Below are 22,904 nucleotides of genomic sequence, written 5' to 3' on the forward strand. Positions count from 1 at the left end.
AGGCTTTTAACACTTTAATTGAAAAATATTTACAGCAACGTTAGAAATGTTAATGTTACAATACAGACATGCAAAATGGTGCTGATTCTTCATTCTGCAATTCACAGTTCTCATTAAGGGTTTCAGACCTGCTCTGTTCATTCACCAGCTGAAAGGTTCAGTCCTGGATTTTCAGAACACTTCTTTTCTCCAAATCATTCATTTCTTTCAGTATTAGAGCAATGTTATACCGTAATTCTTGAAACTTCGCAACTGGCACCTGAAACATAGAAGATTTATATTAGATTTGTAATTCATTTGGTTAAGACATGCATATGGATATAAAAATATTCTAGAACATCAGTCTAATATATACTTTGAAACTGCAGTTTTGCAGGTTTTAAGCAAAGGATCGGAGACTAATACAATTCTACATAACATCTGAATGTTCAAATATGCATTTACCAAATGCTCTGTGGCAACTGGGGAGAGGGGAAAAACACCATCAGGCTCATAGTGAATGCAACGTATTCCCAAAAATGGAATGAATCACAGCATCCTATCTTTCCAAGGGACCACACATGGCTGGAAAGCAAAGAAAATGGATAAAGGAAAGGAACAAGACAAGGGGAGTGATAGTACAGAAAGGAGTCTGAGAACTGATTTGGAAAGAGGGTGGGAGTCAGAGTGCTGCTGTGGTTCTTATGCTCTCCCCTCTCAACAACAACACTGCTACTGCACACAGTGCAGAGAGGAAAAACAGCTGGTGAAAAACATTAAGTGTCAAGCCAACCATGGGAATTTTGCTGTAGAAGGTGGAAAATCCTGCAGCAAGTGTGTGTGTGTGTGTGTGTGTGTGGGGGGGGGGGTCCCTTTTCTTTTTGGCACAGCTGAAGAATTTCTCCAGACAGCATCAAGATATGCACACAAGCAATGACTCATAGCAAAGAAAGTTCCCAAAACAAGCTACACTAAAGGAAAAGTAAAACGATAGTGAGGCTGTTTGCCTAAACACAATGTACAAAACAGGGGCTGCAGATCTGAAGGGCAGTATCAGCATTCTGCAGAGGATAATCTAAAAGGACCTGAAATGCTGGGACCAAAGTTCCCCAGCTGCTCCTAGTGCACAGGTAATACATGTCCAAATTCCAGGCCACAGGAGAGCAGAAGCCTCTTCAACACTCTGGAAGCCTGGAAGAAAACAACTGGCTGGAAGGACAAGAGAGGGAAAGTGAAACAGGTGGCGTGGCAGTAGGCTCTGGACTCTGAAGGACAAGACAGTTTTGTGCCTGGCTAGAGGTGGACCGAAGTGGGAGCCAGGGGGCCTTCTGGACAAGATCCAGTAGTGAAGGTGCATATCGGAATGGATTACAGCAATCATTAATAGCTGAGGGCTCAATCTGAGCAGACAAAGGTGTGACAAGACACCGTGGCAGGAAATTGAAGCTAGACAAATTCAGATAAAAAATAAAGCAGTTTTAACAGCACCTATGATTAATCTTTGCAACTTACTAACAGTTGAGATGGATTCATCATCACTGGAACTGTTTAAGTCAAGGCTGAACGTTTTTCTACGATACGCTCCTGGTCAAACGGGAATTAACTTAGGAACAGCTTATAACTTGTGTGACTGCATGATCACAAGTCCCTTCTGGCTTTCTAATCTCTGAACTGAAAAGAAGGGTTTGTGCTCTTGCTGCTAAATAAAAGGATATTTGTCTCCTGTCCATGACCCAGGCAGGGTAAGCCCATCTCCTGCCAAGTCCACTACCAACGCGTGCAAGTCTGGAAGGGCATTTTGCCCAATGCATCTTCTCTGCATAGAGAACATTGGGTGCTCTTAATGGCTTAAGGCTGGAACTTTGCTAATTTTAAGTGGTAAAGAAAAAGAAAGGTAGCTCCCACCCCGGCCTGTGCCTTCATCAGCAGCTTAGAGAAATCAGTGCGGTCAAGCATAGGACCTATTCAAACAATGGTGTGGGTCCTGTTGATAAGTTACAGGACTTCAAGAATTGTACAAGTCTAAGAATTCCAAGTTCGGGAGACCTGAGTTTTGGTTCCAGCTTTGCCACTGACTTGCTGCATGAACCAAAGCTCTCTGTATCTCATTTGATTTATTCAGTGAATAACAATCCTTACCCTAGCTCATCCACAACTGAAAAAAAATGACCAACCATGAGCCAAGCACTATTGCCTTGGTGTGCAGGGGCAGAATACTTGGAAAGCAAGCATGGGGCATTTCTATAGAGCATAGCATGGGAAAATTGAGGCAGTTGCAACATCACAGCAAAATCAGAGCAACTTAAGGACAGCTATGATTAGCCACGGCAGGTGCAAAGAAGAGGAAACCTTGGAAAGAGGCCAGCCTTTGGGATTAGAGCAACAGGAAACACTGCACAGGTCTCTTCACGATAACCCAGCTCTGCCTAGAGGACTGATCTACCCATCACTGTACTCTCCTCCCTGCCAGACTCATGGCAAACATGAGAGGAGACTAATATGCCCAGGTTATCTCAACCAAGAGAGAGAAGCTTCAGAGCCAAATCCAGAAGCGGTGCCTGGCTGCCATGAATGGTCAGCACGTACGTTATTCAGCGTGGACATGTAATGAAACCCATGAGCTAACGCGTACACTACATTGAAACGTGGACACGGCTACCCAGTACTAGGACAAATTCTTGTTTAAGCACTTGGCAAGGCAAAGCACTCCCAAACACCACCCAGGATGGTACAGTACAGAAACACCATTCAACAAAATGGTCAGATGGAAAATTTCTGGTGAAATATGCCCCTTTAGAATTGTTTTTTTGACCACTGCAAGTGTGCACTAACATAGAAGCTAGCTATGAACAGAAGATGTTATACTTTTTAGGTCTAAAAATACTACCAAAGAAAATATCCTTGCACTGAGGTGCACCTAAATTAAAGATGGGAATTCAAAAACTTTCAGATACTGCAATTTTAGTCATTATATCCAGAAGAAATTACATAAGTAAATGAACATGTAAGCTGCCAACAGCTTTCATAAGAGCATCACAAGCAACACCTTCCTGCCTTTCTGCCATCCCCCCACCCAGACAGTCATGACTAAGAAGAGTTCCTTCTATGCATGGAGTCTCCTGTCATGCTTTTGCAGGCTTGGCATGGACACCAGAGGAGGGAGAGGAATATGACACCTAATTTATGACTCTCATGCAGCCTGACTGTAAAAGTGTGACGTTCTTTCCATTTCAGTCACAAGTGCCAAATTCTGCAGCCCCTGCAGCTTTACTGAATCTCTTGGTGTCAACAGATGTGACTTGAGAGACAGGTCAATGGACCAAAGGGCTCGTGACTTCTGTTTGCATGCAACATGAGGCATGCAGATTTTAAGACACCACTCCTGGGTGTAATAATCCCTAAAATAAACTGTCTTGATACTCTAGTCCAAAAAAATAAGTTTGCATAAGCAGGACATTCATAGCCAGTTTGCTTGGGTGACTAAGATTTGTTTGCCTGCTAGAAAGGCAGTATTTTGATCCAAGACATGACCTGACACACAGATATGGTACCCTGGGCTGGAGAACATCGGCCAGTTACAGAAATGCCAGATGCAGCCAGTTCCACGGGTAGCAGCAGGTAGGACAGGATTCAAAATGAGACAAGTGAGCCCAGCAATCTGCACGCCCAGGGCAGAGCTGGTAGCAGATCTAATTTCCTCTACAGGAGGCCACTATTCTTAAAGAAGTACAAGGCGCTGTATTTGCAACAGCCCCTTTTGATGTCTAATATCAGCTCCAGATGCAGGTCCAAGCCCAGGAACTGAAGAAAGACAGAACCGGTAAGGTTTAGGCCTGCTCCTTTATTCTGGTAGGGGGACATTCAACCCTGTGGAGAGGGTCTCTTCAAAGTCCATGCTCCACTTAAGTCCCAGGCAAACCCTCTTCTGAGAGTTCAGGGCTCTTTGTCTGGGCCTTCTGAATGGAGGTAAACTTTCATCCTTTGTGAAAAGACATCCTCAGTGCTTCCCAGTTTAGCAATAGTTCTGCCTTTCCAAGCAGTTTTATGTTACAGCCTTTTCTGCAAAACAGTTTTTCTTCTAAACGCAGTAAAATCCACACATTTAATCCACTACCTGGAGCATTTCCTTTTCCTCCAGCTTACTACTAATGTATGGACTAATGCCAAAAGCTCTGAATAGTTCAAATGTAACAATGCATTTTTGCCTGGAAAATGCTGAACTATTGTGTGCGCCAGTGTTATTTACAGAGCATGTAGCTTTCTATTGCAAAGGTAAAAAATATGGACAAACTCATGGCATTTTTCAGGCAAGATATTATATACAAAGGTCAGATACTGCCACTGTATCAGCTGAAGTAAAAAGGCTTCAGTTTTCTTGTGGCTTTCCAGTAGCAGGATGTGCACTACAGAGCAAAAAAAAAAATAAGGCTACCTTTGCCATAAAAGGGAAACAGGCATGGTAGCAGGTAGCATGGTCAATACTGCATCAAGTGTTATATAAAACTACCTCAGTAATTTTCCAGCTCTCAAAAACAATCATCATGTCTGAGGGTTAAAGTTGATAATAAAACCATAAAGATTTAATCACATCACATATACAATAGTGTGCTAGAGTGATTGATAGTCTTTTAACAATTTAAGTTTAAAAGCCATGCCCAAAAAAAATGACATGAAATAATTTTGGCTTGTGTTTTGTTATATGCTGTGTGTAGTGCAGTGAACTCAGAATATCCTGAAGAAAACAAACCCACAACAATGCTTTGTTTATGAAGACTTTAACATTTTTAACAGCAATTCAGCTTTCTAGAGAGAAAGTAGAAGTTGTTGTTTTTTTTTTTAATCCATTAGGTTAACGACACTTACTTCAAAACGATGAGCTTCCCCATTCGAAAGCTTCAGCAGCATTAAAATGGACGGCTGCAATGCACGGGCCAGCGAGCTGAAATTAGGTTTGTTATTAGCATTACTACAGTGAATATTTCCAGCAATAAGAGCAACAAGACTACAAGTTAACCATTAAAGCTGTTTGAGATGGATCCCCCCCCACCGCACCTCAATAACCAGAATTTATCTCAATCAGAACGTAACTACAGAGTAGGACAGGTGCTGAAGAGCAAAAATGCCACAGAAGAGAATGTTATTGGGTAATAGGTTTGGTAGTGCATCATATTTTATATGAACTAGCCCAAATAATTCAGAGGAACACAGAGTCCTAATGAATTCACTTTAACACTGGAGTAGTAGACTAATGGAACACTTTTATAGGCAAAAGAAAATTTGTTTTAATCGTTACAGATCATAAGGCTAAGCTGACTCAAAATGTAATTCCGCTGATTTCAACAGGCCTGCAGCTATGGGAGAGTGGCCCAAAGCTACTAGAATAAACTATACAGGTAAACAGCCTGGGTCCCATTTTGCTACACAGCACTAAGCCAGCATGCACTACTGCAATAAAGAAATGCATCCACACCTCCTGGACTCTCAATCAAAGTGTAAGTTGGGCCACCAAGTTTGCCCAGAGACCATGCTAAATTTGTGGTTTGCTATTTTATACCAGGGTATAATCAATGGCCACAAGAGGGGAAATAAGTCACCTCTGGGCTGGTTCTGTCGACAGATGCTGCCAAAGCCAGGTCAGGTACTGACAAGCACCAGAGCTGGAAGCAGTACCTCTCCGCAGAGGCTGCTGCCAGATGATATAAAAAGATTCCCAAAGGAAGGCTGATTGGAAAGGAAAAGGAAAAAGGAAAACAGAGAACAGAAAATACATTATCACAGATTTATTTGGAAAGAGAACTGTCAGGCTGTTACTTGTGGCCCTCAAGGCACTGAGGCAAAGGCTGCAAGTTTTGCTGTCCTATGGAAAAAAAATTCCTGTATGCTGATTCCACAGCAGAGGTTTTTCAGAATGCACCTCAGAACACTGCTTACTTGTTCGTGCCTTATCAGCTTAGCTACAGTTCAGTTTGGCCAGTGGTTTGTGACCAACACCTCTCAGGAGTTTTCTGTACAGCTTGCAAGTAAGGCTGCTTGGATTCAAAACTGCTACATCTATGGGTGCAAGGGATTACCTGGACGAGGCCCCTTCTCTGGCTGAGTTTGGCCAATATTACTCATTTTGGGTTGCTCCAAGAGACCAGACGTGGGTTTGGTGAATAGAGGACAGTGGTGGGACAGTACTGTCTACTGGTGGTAGGCACTAGCATCTCCTCATGAAGGGTAGACGACTAGGTTCTTGGTGATGCCCTACAGGTGTCTAGCTCAAATCATGCTGACTGACTCAGCTGCAGAGTGAGACTGGGAAATCATCATTGAGAAAGTGATGGCCTAGCAGCCGATTTCTCTGAGCCCAACCAGGCTTGGGCTAAACTTGGACATGAGATAGAAATTGAAAAAGCAGTCGCTATCTCTTTCCTGGCTGTAGCTGAAGACGAGGTGTCCATGCTGAGTAAGATCAGCCAGCTGCCTTGGGTGTGGCTAATGATGAGGTGCTGTTCACACGGCCTTGGAGTCCCTAGCAAGAACAGATGGAGCTATTCCAAAATGACTTTCCTCCTGTATATGGGAGAGGACCTTAGGGAATATTTGATTGTTTATCCACCTAAGAGCAAGCTTGCATTCAGTCCTGCAGATGTTTTGCTTGGATGGCTCTCATTTGGTGAGCCAAGTGGGCTTCCTGAAGGAGGGGAACCTGAGCTACAGTGTCAGCACCATGAAAATGATACCAAGTATCCCACTGGAGTAGCTGAATGGATGACCCTGCATCTACAGGAGGCAGGAGTTCAAATGACTGGATGAGGTTCAGGGACATGATCAGAAAGAGAGTTGTGCCCTAATGGATGCTAGGGCCACTCAGTGTAAATGAGCATGCAATTTCGGCTAGTATGGAAAGTCTTTCTTTCCCACTTGTGCGTGGTAAAGGGAGCATAAGAGGAACGGCTACATCTATCCATACCTTTGATACCCTGAGATTCACACAACTGTAATGCCCTCCACTTGAGGCATCACTCTGGCACTAGTCAGAGGATGCAGCCAAACACAGCCTGACTGTTAACAGGACATGCTGAGGGCTTGTCCGTGGTCTTCCTTATAAAAGGACAAAGCACTGGCCTTGAGCTTTGAGGCCTCAAACTGATGGGTTCAGCTTACTGGAGGGACATCCTGTATTGCCTTGCACCATATTACCATAACTGCAGCAAGCTGATGTCCTAGGTCTAGGATGCCCCTAACCTAAAAGAAAAACTTTATTTTATTTTTGGCTGAGCAGGACCCAGAGTCATTAACCTTTTGCATAGGCTGCAAAGATAATTTTACTTTATGGGTATTTGGGGAGAAGAGAGGGTACAGTTAGCAGCCTGGAAGGACAGCAATGGATTGCAATTTTATGGAGGTCTGGAAGCAAACTAATTACATTTCTTAATGACTATACATTATAAAAATACTGGAAGCGGCCCCAAAGCTTGAGAGGAGTGCTACAAGTATGAACACTTTTGAAACCAAAGTAATTAAAATGAAGCATAAAATTGCAAGGCTACATTAGCAAATAATGCAAACAGAAGCAGCAGAAGCCACATATAAAATCTAATTTGCTTGTTACCTAACCATGCAACTTACTCATAATAGCTCAGTCCTGATAAAATGCTCCAGAACTGGATTTCGAACTGGAACACCATTCCAGATGTCATGTAACTTACTGATTTTTTCCTTTACCTTGTAGATATAGCCACATCCACCCTCCACTGGAAGTCTTTGACTCTTGGCAAACTATTTGCTTGTTTCAGAGTTGTGGTTTCAAGAACAGGACGCCTGAAAGATAAAGCAGAAAAGGACAATTAAAATGCAAATTCCCAACACAAAAATGTAAAGGGAAAATAAAATCCCTCAGTAAGGATGAAGACTGAATGTTTCCACTCTCTGGTCTAACATCATTCACAACAGTCTGAACAAATTCAAGGGTTTTAAAGGGACTGCCTGTTCCACTCAGATTAGACATGAACTTTTTTAAAACCAAGCATTTCTTGACTTGCTGTATGCAATGCCAGGAGCCAGAAGCCACAGTAACATTCTGTTATATGGCCACCAGAAAGACCAGTGTTGAAATCACAGTGGGAATAATGCATGTTTAAAGGGTAAGGTACTGGTAACCAGCTGGGATGCTTTTGCAAATATACCTTTATCTCCATGTGAGGCAGACAGGAAAGGAAAAAAGTGTATTCAAGCAGCGAGGCATAAAAATTAAGATGAATCAGCCCCCCTTTGCGCTTTCCTATCAGTAGTCTCACACTGTGCTGCAGTAGCAAAGGGTGCCTAGTGTCAATTAACATCAGGTTTACATAAGGAGGGGATAAGCCTGACATCTGGGCAGTCTGAAGCATGTGGCGGAATGTCATCTATGGGCTCTTGCTTGAGTATGTCAAGTGGATGGGATTTAAATACCTTGTGCAACACTTGCACAGAACAGATTTTATGACTTATGACTATTCTAGTAAGTGAAGGTTTTAGCTTCTTACACGTGGTGTTATGCAGCAGGAGTCTAACTCATTACATCCGAGTTTATTTCTGGAAGAACATGCAGTTGACAGTGATTACACTTCAGATGCATGACAGCCTTTAAAATTTTAATAGCATCTTAAGCTCAGGGTAAGTAAACAAGCCAAATCTGATATGAAGACAAAACGACTCTCCTTTTTTAGATGCAGAGAAACATCTTGAGAACGAGGTCATTCCATGGGACTGCTGGAGAGCTAGTGTGGATTTTTTGTTACCTACTCTTCCCCCCTGGAACGCCACAAACTCCTTGTGCCTATGGAAGTTATTTACAGGCCATTTCAAGGCTACTGCAGCAGAGGGGGTGGATAAAGATTGGTACATCTTTTATCCATGGCATTAGACAATCTAATTACAGACTTCATTTCAGGAGGGAATCCTCTATTCACAAACAAGGCTCTGGATGCACCGTCTATCCTCGGATGCACCGTCTATCCTCGGATGCACATGTGCAGTTTGAATGATGTCTGCTCATAATTTGCCCAAATAAATTACCCATCAGATAGAGGTGGATAATAGTGACAGGCCTAAGTCTGTAGAGCAAGTACTGTAACGAGGAAGGAATTTGCCACTTTTTCCCCCTTCTCCAAAATGAGACACACCCTTCATGCCTGGACAAAAGCAAGGCAGAGAAAATAGTTCAGCTGGCTCTTACCCATGTTCAGCTTGTGAAAAGGAAGTAGGTCAACACAGCTGGGTGCAACAAAGAGGAGTCAGAGCCTAGAAATAGTCATCGCAGGATTAAATAAAAGGGATGGGCTTTCTCTCAGCAGTGACTGCTGCAGGGAATTGTCTAGTTGGGGAGAATACCTCAAAAATAGTCATGCTGCTAATCCTTTCCTCCTTTTCGAATACAATTCAGTCAGCTAAGGATCTCTCAATCAGTCATGCAGTAGCAGCTTGAAGAGAGAGGGAATGATGAGTGCTAGTAAGGGCATAATGCGAACCAAAGTAGTCCAGAAGTCTTGGAAATTTCAACCCAAGTTCAGAGCTTTAGCTTTGTCCTGGACTGCCAGAACCTTACTTGCCACCCTACAGCCAGCAGTTGGGATGGGTCCTACTAACTATAAATTAATCCTGCAACTCTGTCTCAATTTCTATTGATGCCCTCAGCTCCTCCCTCCCATGACAATTGCAGCTGGAATAGAAAAGCAGATGTGTTAAGAACCACAGCAAAGGTGACAGAACACACACAGCAGCCAAAGGGAAAAGGAATGGAGCTTCAGCAAGGATACAGAAATCAAAGTTTGCAAAGGCTGCTAATCAAGGCACCTTTAACTTCAGAGAGACTTCATGGGTCCTAGTGGGGCTCCTGTTTCCATAACTGAGTTAGACAGATATAATTTTGGCAGGAAGTATGCATCAACAACCCCAAGCACTTTCAGCTCACAATGCTGATCACAGAAACTACTGGGAGCATATCAGTGAGGCAGCCCAGTGCAAACTGGAACACACCATATCATACTTGGGACATCACGCACAAGCACACAAAGGAGCCATCAGTGCCCGTCAACCATGCCAGGTAGTGCCATGCTAGGCCACGTGTGCTACCCCCTGAATTGCAAGTAGCACAGCCACGTTCATACAGAGCAGTGCTTGGGCTAGTAAGTGCTGTCTCCCAAACTGCTCACGGCACAGTGCTAGGGTGGCTACACAGGTGTCAGTTTAAGAGGCAACATGGGCAGAGCAACAGCATGATAAGCTAGAAGCACAGGTCTCCTGACTCCAGCCACATCACAGTAGTACAGCAGGGGAATGTCTGATATGAATTTCAAATGTTAGATGTAGTGACTAGCCCATCAAGGTAAATATTAATAAACAGCAACTTCTGGACAGCTCATTCAGGACATGGCACTCAGGCATACCACGTATACAAAGCCTGGTTTGGACTATGCTCTTGTATGAGAGCGCCTAATCACAGCATGGCAACCCTTGGCTCAGATACAAGACTACATGATGCACCCTAAGCTATGACCTCACACTTCAGTGCCTGGATAAAAATGAAACAGTGCTACTTTTGCTACAAACATCAGAAGATGAAGAAACTATGCCAAGCCCTCTCAAAAGCAGTTTTCTTGAAGTTTATCTGAGAGTGTCAGTCCAATGTGATACGCTCTTTTCCCTGCTTCATCTACGCAGCTTGAAGCTATAGGTGCAAAAAGAGAATTTTTCAAATTCTTAGAAGTTTTGGAACTGCCACTGCATGTGCAAAATTGTGAGAGCAAGGCAAGAGGCCTCAGGAAGACAGTTCAACCAAAATAGATTCCTCTAAAGGATCTAGTTCAGACCAAATATCAACCAAAAATCTGATACTTTTCTCCCTATTGAGGCCATTCCCACTGAAGTGTCTTGCACACATTTGCAATTCAGTAAGAATACACAGAACTCAGCAGTAGATTTGCCTAGGCATCATACAAGGTCTGAGAAGTCCCTTCCCCTGTTCTAGGTAGTTAAAAGCTACGCTCTCCAATGCAATGGGAGAAGGTAAAGAGCATGTAGCTAGGCATATGGTGCAACGCCTCCTCTCCTGCAACTTTTCACCTCTAACATAGCATTGTTCAGGCAGCAATCTGAAGCCAGGAAGAGACAACTAAGGTTTATTCCTGCTCTTAAGAAGTCCTTACTTTGAGCTCAGAGCCTAAAGGAAAAAAAAAATCAATATTTTAAGAGAAAACAAAAAATGTCAGTGGCTCTGGAAATGCAGCTGTCCGCAGTTCTTATAGAGAAGATCACATATGCAAGTTCAGGCCATTTACAAGTACTGGGAGATGTTATGTGAGAGGAAAGCTGAGGAGATCTGTCTGGGAGAAAGGACCCCCCACCCCCGCAAGGGGGACAGCAAACACAGGTTGCTGAAATCCTTGATTTGATGTAACACATTAAGTTATTAAGCTACTGTATGCATTCTGACTACCATAATGCCGGCTGCTAACCCTTCACAGCATCCTTAAATCATTTGGTTTGGCTTCTCAGGCCAACTTTATAAAAAAAGCATGATGGCTGATCATCTCCTAGAAAAGCTTCTAACAACTGCAGCATGCAACACGGGATATGTAGGCAGATGGTGAATGGAATAAGCTAACACTGTCTGTAAAATGTAAGGGACAGCATGTCAAGAGTATTAATGTTTAACTCTTGCTTTATGGAGGAGGAAAACCTACAGGTGGAAAATGCTGTACAAAAACTATCCTGACCCCCATTGTACACTTAGGGAAGCTAAGGTACAAAACTAAAAACATTTGGGGGGTTTTCAAAGGAACTAATGGTCTCTACTCTACCTAACAGCTAAGATTTGGAAATTTGTCATCTGGTCTCAGTTATAGATAATACTAGCTGTATTTTTAAGGTAGCAAAGGAGATTTAACTACACCTCTCCCATTAAAGCAGGGGGCCAGATTGTGGCTAAATCTTCTGAAATGCTTTGAAAATCCTTTTGAATTAAAATCATCATTTTTAATTTTGCTACAGACATGTGTGCTCCTCACTAACCAGCCACAGAAGTAAAGGCAACCTCTGAAATCCATAGAACTTATAACGTAAATGATAGGTACTGTCTAAATCTTATCATATTGAACAAAAGAGGTACGGACTAGAGAGATGGGAAACTGAACCTTTCCATTTTTTCAGAACTCCTGAAACAGGAGTCAGGAGTTCTAAAAAATTCTACACGCATAGGTATTTCTGTATTTGGACTGCTGCTGTCTGTGGGATATCACTGAATGTTGCTGCAGAAGGATTTAAATATGACAAGGAAAGCTGCTTTCTGCAGAGCCATTAACAAACATAAGCAGTTACTTTAAGCAGAGTCTGTTACAGAGTTAAAACTCTGACCCTACTGAAAATTTTTGCCATTGACTTCACCAGGGATCCGGCTTTAGTCACACACCTTTAGGCCTTTGATCAGAGGATACAAGTGGATTTACAAAAATACTAACCTGTTACCAAAGACTACGCTGGCAAAGTCTGCGATGAAATCATCTGGTATCCTTAAAGAAAAGGTCAATAGCATGAGATAAATACTTAAGTGTTCTACAACCAGAGATACACTCTCCTCTCTCTTCAAAATCATTTAATTAATATTTTCTTTGGATTGGAATTGCCAAAAGTTCTGAAGTAAATCATTTATAGTCTGGTTTACTCCCACTGAAAGGAACCCTTCCATCACAATTCCACCACCTTTCCTCCCCAGGGCCTTCAGAAACCTGTTCCAACTTGCCCTTCTACTTTGGACAGCCTTAGTCAATACAGCAGACTGGCTAAATACTGCACATAAGAATTTCAAAGGTGCTTAACATTTGCTTAACTCTTCTACAGAGTTGAGCAATGCCTTTAACAGGAGCAGGACTAGCTCAAAACCAGGTGCTTTAAAAATCCAAACCAACACCTCTTTTCAATGTCACTTCCATCTTAGAATGAAAAAAAGGAAAGAATTACAAAGAAGGGCACCTAAAAAAACCAAATGGAATCTCTGAGACTGGGTCAGAGCACTTAAAAATATGCATATTCATGGGGAGTAAGGCAGTAATCATTTGCACAATGGTTTGATACAGGGCTACCTACTGCAGAAGATCAAAGCAAACAGGAAACGTTCCAACTCTCAGATTTGGTGTCTGCAGAGGTAAAGATAAGGCAAATGTTTATAAGCAACTTTCCCAGAGTGGGAAGATGGCCCTCAGCTTGGAATGTAATGGAAAAGGTGAGTTTAAAACGACTTCTTAAAGGAGACACAGGAGAAGGCTGATTTATACTAGCAGGCAGGCCACTGTGGGCAAATGGGGCAAGACGGAAGAGGGTGGAATGAGAAACGGTTTTTTTTGGTTTGGCTGGATGTACACTTTTTCTCTCCTATGACCCCCACAATGCAAACACTGCCTGTTGATCTGTGCAGGCACTGCATGCCTTACATCTCAGTGAGAAACAAGGACACTTACTACAACCCCCTTCTTCCAGCTGTTTCTCCACAAGGGGCCCTAGTAGTATTTCTCAGAGCATTGAGTAGTCCTCACAAACACAAGAATGCCATCAGAGCCATGCCACCTTTGCAGTTGCATTCTTTCTGCAATATAACTCATTATTTTAATGAGAACCAGTGGCCTATGAACTCCAGCACTGGATCAAGCAGCTTGCATGCTTCTTCAGTCACAGGCTGAATAACTCGGTCCAACAGCACATAGGCAGAGATGAAGACAGTGATCATTTTTCAAACCAACTGATGAAAAACAATGCATGGAGGAGGAACTGACAGACAGCAGGAGACTGTGAGGACGCCTTTATCCCATGTTCCCAGACTGCCTGCCAGCTTGCACACAAGAACCTTCCCTGCCTCACTCCCACTGATGCAGCAGCCTCCGTTCCTGCCAAGCAAAACTGATAGAAAAACTGAGACGGCTACTGTCCCCGCTGCAAAAACCGTATATGTTTGGCGTGCTGATACTGCATGACCGCCAAGGAAGCCACCAGCAGCAACACAATGAGCTGTAAGTTGGCTCGCTGACCCTGCTGCCTCCTCCAGTAGAAGTGCTGAGGCCAGGACCAGCTGTAAGGGCCTAAAGAGCATGAAGCCAGCTGCTGACCTGCTCAGTTTCAAGACCTTTGCTTGTCTGTTTCCAGCTAAAACACTCTTCAGCCTCACTGCAGGGAAACAAACTTCTCAGTCAAATACAGGTCTTCCTCATGTATATAATCCTGCTGCTATTGGAAAATCTTGGCTCAGCGCCCCAAGAGTCAGTGCAGATGGAGAAATTTCTGAGTGCCCATGAAAGCACATAGGCAATTTGTCTCTTGGCCAGGTACGCAGGGAATGCCATTCCCATGCCAATCAATCAGAGGCGTGCAAAGAGCTAGCATGCTTGAAACATGCTTGTGAGCTGAACAAAGCTATTTGCTCAGTTTAAAAAAGAAAACAAACTGTCTTCATGGTGAGCAGCAACAGCTTTCAGAAAAAAAATCATTCATCATTCGGAAAGTGCTAGGACTGAGCTGGTCCAAGCTTATTAGAATTACAGGAAGGTGCCAGAGATTAACAAGCAGCATCAGTTTCAAGGTCTGAGGGTAGCATAAAGGAACAGACAGGCCTATATCTAAGGCTCTGCCAACCAGATTAACAGCAGCAACAAGATACATGTATCACTATTCTTGTGCTTTTCTGGAACGAGAGGCTTGGGCTGAGTCACAAAGACCTTCCTGTTGTTAACAACATGATTAAACTGTTAGTGGGAGGAAAAGCACAAGGAGGCGGCAGGAGCAGCATGGAGAGAGCAGAGGCCTGGAAGTCAGTACCCCTTGATCCTTCCTGATTCTGAGACTGAATTATGATATGCAGGAAGGTTTCACAGAGGGAGGCCTTCAATAGAGGAGAAGGCACTTTCATTATTATTGTTTTGACACAATGAATGCACTCACTGCATAAAATAAAGAAGAAAAGAATCTCATTCTGTGCTGCCTGACACAGCAGACAATCCAGGACTGGAAAGTCAAATATCACCAGAGTGCAGAGCTTTGTATTTTTCTTTTTTTTTTTTAAAAAAAAGGACCTATTGAAATGTCCAAAGGAGCAAGGGCTACAAGTTGGTCTTGATGAAAAGGTCCCAAGCACAGAGTGGCATGGAGATGGCAGAGGGCTGGGAGCTTAAAAGATACACTTGAGGGATAGACTGGAGGCTAGATGAGATCTTCGAGGTAGGTAGGACTCCAGTGGCCAAGCTGGGATTGTCAGCAGTTAGACACTAGAAAGGCCAGAGATCGAAGTGCTGAGTGAACATCTGTAAAGCACCGAAGACCAAGGCACAACATAGTAGCACAAAATATAGGTATAAAAAACAGAGCATAGCTTGCATTTTTTTTATTCCTCTACATTGCCATACTCAGCAACTAAACACAGAGATTACTGTGCTGTGAGAACTAGCTTCTAGGGCCTGACCTATACAGAGATACTACTCTGAATAGGCCAATGCAGATTTTGGTTAAGTCTTTATGACAAGCATTATGCTTTGCTGGCTAATTAGCACAAGCAATCGCAGGCAGATAATGCGCAGGATTTCACGAGTGTTATACCATTGTCCTTTCAAACAAACAAACAAAAAAAAGTAGGCCAGCTCCTCAGCTCCTGAATCAGTGTCATCATCTTACCAAACATACAAACAAAAAAGTTAACCTACATGGGAAGGTGGTGACATTTTGGGGTTGGTCACAATTGCATAACCTACACTGAAGACTAAATCACTCTGTCTGCCCAGCACGTGAAATTAACTGCACGAGATCAGTGCCAGATCACAGCTTGCTTACGCAACATCTGATTATTTCTCTCGGCTTTTTATGACCTCACTGGGAAAAATATTATATGCAAATTACATACAATGTGTGTATAAACATGGACAAAGTTGATGACAGCAGTGTGTTTCGCTTTAGGAAAGCAGGTATAAGAATAATTACAGGAAACAAAATAGGTGAATAAATGGACAAACCTGAGATCCTTCAGATCTTCCTTAAAAACCTGTAAAGATGAAGAATGAGCCATGTTATACCAGGTGGAACTGAAAACTGATTAACTGTTAACATTTTTACCAGAACAAAAAGGTTTACTTGCTTACTAGCTCTCCCAAAAATTGTATCAGGACAGAAACAGTGGAAAGGATGCTGACTGGATAGGATTTTTAGACACGCCTAAGCGAGTTAGCAGCACAAATCAACTTTCTGTGAAACTTCTGTTCTTAGATCACTTGGAAACTTTTGAAGACTTCACCTTTTAGTTTTAAGGCCTGCCTCTTTCCTTCTCTATTAGCTAGTTAATAATGCTCCTTTTGGAGTAATTATGTGCTCCTTTTCTTGCAGCCACTTTTGTGGCCTGTGTTTACAGTGAGACCAAAACAGTGGTAGCAAAAAATAAGCTCTTAATACTGAAAGCATAACCACATTACAACCACAATGATAGGTCACTTTCTGGTGTTGGTTGTGGACAGATAAAAAGAACCTGCAGATAACAGGGTACCAGACAGCTAATACAGGCAACAGGGCTGTGTGAGGCTTTGGACAGAGCTTTGGATCCGGAAAAGCTTCAGACACTTCGGGGTCTGAAGCAGCGCATCTTGGTGAAAGCACTGGCCTCATTAGGCTTCCCGAAGCAGTTCAGAGCTCCTGAAGAGCTTCGGAGCTGCCTCGGAGATCCCACCATAGGGTATAATGGGGAAACAATAAAATATCTATAACTTTGGTGGTTTTTGTCCAATTTGCATGAAATTTTCAGGGTTGGTAGACTCTGCAGAGAGGATGAAGCCTGCCAAGTTTCAAGAAGATTGGTGCAGGGGTTTGGGGGGAACAGCACCCCAAATTCTTGAAAGCAAAATTCATGTCACATCTAGGTGTTAAAGCATAGCGGGGTGAAAACTGCAGGGGTGGTGGCTCCTACTGAGGCCACAAAGCCTGCCAAGTTTCAAGAAAGTCGGTGCAGGAGTTTGGGGGGAACTGCCCCTCAAACTGGGGAAAAGCAAAACCGGTGCCATGGGTACTTGTGGGACTGACTGTGTCTGGCTTGGGGTGGGAAGGGAGACACTGCTGCAGGCCTGGCTGCTAAGCTGCTGTGTCCCCAGTTACCGAGCAATCAGTCATGATTCACTCAGGGACCAGCTCAATACACAGGACCTAGCTAATGTAGCCAGTTAATTGCCATCAATTAGCACCTACAAAACCAGGCTAAGGAGAGGAAAGAATCAATACAGACAACCAACTGCCCCAAGACACAGTCTTCCCATGAGTTCTGTCTGTCAGCAGCTAGGGGTGCAGGGCCCCTGCACCCATCTCCTTGACAGCTGGCAGTTGTCATGGCCTCAGCAGGGGCCACTATCCCTGCAGCTGTCACCCTGCTGCACCTTAGCACACACACTGTCACCCATGACATGAGTTTTGCTTGTCCACAGCTTGGGGTGCAGTTTCCCCCAAATCCCTGCGCTGATCTCCTTGAAACATGGCAGGCTTTGTGGCCTCAGTAAGAGCTACCAGCCCTGAAGTTTTGAACACCCTGGGTTGTAGCACACAGCCGTGACTTGAGTTTGGCTTTCGCGAATTTGGGGTATAATTCCCCCCAAACCCCTGCACTGATCTCCTTGAAACTTTGCAGGTTTCATGCTCTCAGCAGAGGCTACCAATCCTGTACATTTCATCCAAATCGGACAAAAAACCAAAAAAGTTATAGATATTTCATTGATTTCCCTGTTGTACCCTATGGTCGGCTCTCCAAGGCGGCTCTGAAGCTTTGGAGCTACTTCGGTGGGATCAAGGTGGAAACCTGGTCTGGAGCTCTGGATCGGATCAAGGCCATCTGAAGCAGCTGGATCTGAAGCCAGATCGGATCGCTGCTGACTCACACAGGCCTAATAGGCAGCACATTAAATCAGAAAACAACACATAAGAAAAGGCAAAACTTAAGTTAAAAGCTACAGAAGAGAATGGAAATAAACCAACAAGGTGATAAAGAATAATGGTGGGAACAAGGCAGGGAGAATTGTTCAAACTGACAGAGGGCATCTGTGGCAGAACCAAGAACAGACAGCGCCTGTATCTGATGCTTCTTGCTGCAGTAGGATCAGCCTTCCTACAAAGAAAGGAAAAGCAAACTGGCAGCACAGTTTGGCATATATTTAGTGGATATAAATGATTATTGAGAAGCAGAGAAAACAGATGCCAGGAAAAAGTAAAAATTAAAACCAAAAGGAAGTGAGAGGCTGCCATACAACAGAGCAAAAGAGATAAGCACAATGACAGCACCATAATGCAAGATATTAAAGTAGAAAACAACACGCATAAATCTTTCCCATAACCTAAATGCTGTGCTGCAAGAGCAGCTGGTAAATCCAGACTTCTTTCAGGGCTTTTTAAAAAAAAATAGAATGACAAGATACAGATCAGCAACAGTAAATGCATTCCTAGCAGTGTTCCTCCTACCTACTTCCACCTTTGCAAGCTAAGTCCCCCTGCTTATGAGTTTATACAGTAATTCACAAGTGACATAACCTGAACTTGCCAAATACTTACCAAGTACTCTTAGTACTTACTTCTTGTTTGAAAGTTGGTAGAGGAAGGCGCAAGGCTTCTCTGAGGAGCGTGTACATGCCTGAGATGAGGACAGCAAGCTGCTGTTCTGACAAATCGGCATTTTCTGCAATCCTCCGCACAGAGTCTTTGCAATCATTTCCTTCCAGTGCACTTACAGTTACTGCAACAAACAAATGAACAGGAAACTCCTTTAAAGAGGGGAAAACTCTGGGAGTGGGAATAAGTACAAATACTGTCTGAAATTTGGTTTGGATGAGAAGGCTGGCCTTTATCCCCTCTGCTATTAAGTTATTACTCTTAGGCTTTGCAAGCATAAGTCATCATCTGGTGGGTCAGTCTGACCTCAGTGCTTTGCAAAGGCAGCTCAGGCCGATCATGTAGGAGGAGCATTTTAGAAAGGAGTTGTCACATATGCGGTGGGAAAGGATGGTTACTCAAGGAACTGGAGAAGGGTTGCAGAGATTTTACTGCTAGCTGGTTAGCTTAGACTTGACTGAGGGTGTAGTCACTGCCAAGTCACTCGCATCCTGTGGCTTATCCCCAGCTCATGTTTCCTTGGGAGTGGGACTGAGAGAACTAACTTGCTTTTCATCAGCATTCTGATAGGATTGGGTCACAAATGATACCCTTGTTGCAATCTCAGTGGAGTCTAAAGACTGAATAGGGGAAGAGCAAGGTAAAATTTTGCCTCTTCAGCTCTGTCAATACCAAGTACATTTCCAGAGCAGTCTGTACTACTGCTAGGCTGCATCAGAGACACTGGTATCTGGACTGTAATTATTTTTCCACATTTCATGTATATTTTTTCTGCCTCTCCTGTAGGTCTCTTTCCTGCATTGTGTAATGTATGGGTAGGTTTTTGCAACCGCATGACACGACACTGGGAAAGATAAATGTCTGCCCACATGGATCCGGTTGCAGGATCAGGGCCTTAAATTAGAGACTTATAATGCTCCAGATAGAGGCTTCTGAATAAAACATGAAACAGTAAAAATGGTGAGGAGACATTACTGAATCTTAAGACTGGGACCATGGTAAGGTAAAAAAAAAAAAAAAAAAAGAAAGTTTAAATTGAGCTGCCACCCTCTCTCATGGTATTAAATGGATTCCACTCGCCACCAGCTGCTATTCCTGGATAAATATACTTCCTTTTCTACGCTTTTAAGTGTACTTTAATCACAATGAAAGTTTCCAGGTCAGAGCTGGAGAGTGACATTTTCCACATTTATCTGCAGGATAAATCTGATACAGATTTGCCAGCACCTCTAAAAGGTTTCCCACAATGCCTGAAAACAACTTAGCCCTAATGACTGCCTGTAAGAGAGAAAGGGGAAGATGCCCCTTTTGCTGAAGTAGCTTAGAAAGATTTCTTATTCACACTAATAGCAAAGGTGTCTCTTGTGATATCATCTCTCCTAACCTACATGCATGTCTAGATTAGGAAAATAAAACGAGTCTTAAGATGTGTTATCTGCCTGTGATCAAGCAAGCATGTTTTTAAAGCCCAGCTTGTCCAATCTAGAAATGAAACACCTTGTTCCAAAAATTTGTCAGTCACAGCAAGAGCTAATATTTTAAAACAACACAGCCTGTTTTCCTCCTCTAGATATGGTCTAGGAATTGATCTGAGGCCAAACAGACAGCAATTAATCTAACAAATAATGATATGCAAACGAGTCATCCAACAAGCAAAAAACTGCTTTTCCCAGTGCTGAACGGTGTGACCTTTTGTCTTCAAATGTTCTCTTTTATAACATATAGTGCACTAGCCAAGAATGCATACCCAGTGAGTCAGGGGTCATATGTCCTTCCTGTGTGCTCGCAGAGAAATTAATTATTCAACAGGCCTTGTAATACCACTAGGAAGATAACCCCCAAGACTCTGATGTGTGAGTTGTCTACAGATTTGTCATGCGGAGGTTAACCATGCTACTCAGCACAATACATTTGAAAACCTACTGTGCCTTTATGAGCTGCCAATCGTTTGACAGAACTGCGGCTTGCAGAACATAGCGGCTTTTTATATGCCAGCCAAAGCCAGAGGTGGTTCGGGGAGACTCATGCTTGCTCTGCTCATTTCCCAACTGCTTGCTTTCACTGCTTGTACGTGGAGATACACCAGCAGTCTAGGAAGCATCAGGAGGCTGTCTACACCATTTCATTTCAAGGTTCTTTGAAAGATTGTTTGCTTGCTCCCCCTGCAGTAGAAAGGATTCATTGCAGATCGGATGCACCATTAAATCTTTACCACTGCTGCATGTAGCATTATAACAGGCTGCCTAAAACCCACTCCTGTTCCCTGCCTATATGTGCTATCCAGCACAGCGCCCCCTTACCACAGGAGGAAAGTAGCAGGTGACAGGACTGGCAGGTGCAAAACCACCACCTGCTATATGGACATCAACCAGCGCCCTGTCATCTCTCATTGAGAAATAGTTTTTGTCCTCTTTTTGACCACACCAGAACCAACCACAACTACCTCGTGGCAAAAAGAATGGGAGAAACGAGGGGATGAAGCTGCTGAATGGAGTTGGCAAGGAATTTCTCCCCATGCGGAGTTAGTATCTGGCTCCAACTACAAATTGCACACATGGCAGAGCCTGAAAAGATTGAGAGCGGTTCTTAGAAGACACAACTTTCTCATGAAATCACGGGGCCTCTACACAACTGATGAATGTGTTTGACAGGAAAAGCAAACCACGGATCATCTTCTGATGCCCTGATACCATAACATACCCCCCGCCCCCAAGATTTCGCAACACCAACACGAGAAGCAGTGTCCTGGGCAGAATATTGGGAACAGACCATTATAGAAAGGTTGGGTTGGAGACACAAGGAAGAAGACTGCTGCTCAACCAGAGTGGGAGTTCAGGGAGGGCAGCTTAGTCAGTTCAAGTGCATAACCACAAGGCTGAGAAAAGTCACATACTTGCCCTGAGTATGCACATACCAACGTGCTTCAGGACTTGGCATTGTGGGATTGGCAGCCCTGAAACTGCCCAGCTGCCTCATGCAAGCTGCTGCTAGTTAGCTTGGGTGCTGCTATGACACAGCCAGTTTCACAGCTGCTAACACAGGGTCCCTGCAAGCAAAGCCTAAGTTACACCCTGGGGAATTATGCAATTATTATGCGCCCGTGCAATTTTGTGCAAAAAGGGATGACCATGCATAACTGCATAATTCTGTATAATTTAACCACAGTGGGCTCTGTGCTTCCACCTCCATGATGTGGAGGCACAGAGCTGCGTGGCTGGACAGTAGGGAGGGGAGCTCCTGCCTGCAGGAGAGCAGGGTGGGCATGGAGCTTGTGGAGGGCATGGGGGGATGTGTGGGGCTGGGGGGTTTGTGGGTTGGCATGAATGTGTGTGGGGCTGGGCATGGGGTTTCTGGGTGGGTATGGAGGAATGTGTGGGTGGGTGTGGGGGTTTCTGGCTGGGTGTGGGGGGATGTGTAGGTGGGCATGGGGGATGGTGGGGTTTGTGGGTGGGCATGGGTGTGTGTGTGGCTGGGCATGGGGTTTGTGGGTGGGTGTGGGGGGATATGTGGGTGGGCACTGGTGTGTGTGTATGTGTGTGTGTGTGTGTGGTTGGCCAGGGGGTTGGGGGGGATGTGGACGAATGTGTGGGTGTGGGGGGTTTGTGGGTGGCCATGGGTGTGTATGTGGGTGGGTGCAGGGTTTGTGGGTGGGTGTGGGCCGTGCACCATTGGGCCGGGCCGGCCGGCTCAGGGTTTCCAGCGCTCCGGCATGAAGCCGCATGGGGAGGCCCGGAGCCCACCCAGCTCCACAACACGCAGCTCCTGGCAGGAGGCCCCTTGCGGAGGGCTGGCCTGGTCCAACCTGATGGTGCGTGGACCTGGAGCCGCACACCATGGGGCTTGGCTGGACCCCCCATGCAGAGGCGCTGAAGTTGCCCGGCCCGATGGTTCACAGCTTCTGATCCACACGCCATCCCCACGCATCCCCCAGTCACGCACCCGCACAACCATACAATGTGCCTCCACACATTTCTAAAAAAAATGTTCACGGAGTGTTATATTTGGTTTAATTCGTAATAAACAAACACGGTTTTGCACAGCGGTGACTGCTCCTGGGCTGGCTGCCCCGTGGGAGGGGACGGGGAGCCCGTACCTGCAAGCAGCCGGCGGAAGATGTCCCGGTCCAGCTGGCGAAGGCTGCGAGCCATGGCCCCCACGGCAGCAGGCAGCCGCGCTCCCAGGAAGCCGCCGCCGAGGTCGCCGTCGCGGGAGGAAAGCGGCGCCGCTTTGCCCGCAGCCGCCATCTTGGGGCGGGGGGGACGAGGGGCGGTCCCATGAGCCCTCTCGCGGGGCTG

The 22,904-nt window shown here is 44.5% G+C and overlaps 1 protein-coding gene across 1 annotated transcript; it reads right to left on the minus strand.

Annotated features, from left to right (window-relative positions):
• Nucleotides 1-22,868, minus strand: LOC109313601 (COMM domain-containing protein 5-like). The gene is made up of 7 exons (XM_019540233.1): nucleotides 22,703-22,868; nucleotides 18,573-18,733; nucleotides 15,990-16,018; nucleotides 12,462-12,512; nucleotides 7,690-7,785; nucleotides 4,843-4,918; nucleotides 1-259 (listed from the first exon to the last, which is right to left on the minus strand). Exons 1-7 carry the CDS (start codon nucleotides 22,851-22,853, stop codon nucleotides 158-160), a joined length of 666 nt encoding a protein of 221 aa, XP_019395778.1. The 5' UTR covers nucleotides 22,854-22,868; the 3' UTR covers nucleotides 1-157.
• Between the last annotated feature and the right edge of the window lie 36 nt (nucleotides 22,869-22,904).

Source organism: Crocodylus porosus, unplaced genomic scaffold (genome assembly GCF_001723895.1).
Source record: "Crocodylus porosus isolate Cpor-Errol unplaced genomic scaffold, CroPor_comp1, whole genome shotgun sequence".
In the NCBI taxonomy this organism is placed as follows: Eukaryota; Metazoa; Chordata; order Crocodylia; family Crocodylidae; genus Crocodylus; species Crocodylus porosus.

Excerpts from the sequence above, each read along its gene's own strand:
- LOC109313601 (XM_019540233.1), bottom strand. The coding sequence starts at position 22,853 with ATGGCGGCTGCGGGCAAAGCGGCGCCGCTTTCCTCCCGCGACGGCGAC. Across the intron at positions 16,019-18,572 it reads TACCAACTTTCAAACAAGAA|GTTTTTAAGGAAGATCTGAA; the intron begins GTAAGTACTAAG and ends TCATCTTTACAG. Across the intron at positions 7,786-12,461 it reads AGCGTAGTCTTTGGTAACAG|GCGTCCTGTTCTTGAAACCA; the intron begins GTTAGTATTTTT and ends TTTATCTTTCAG.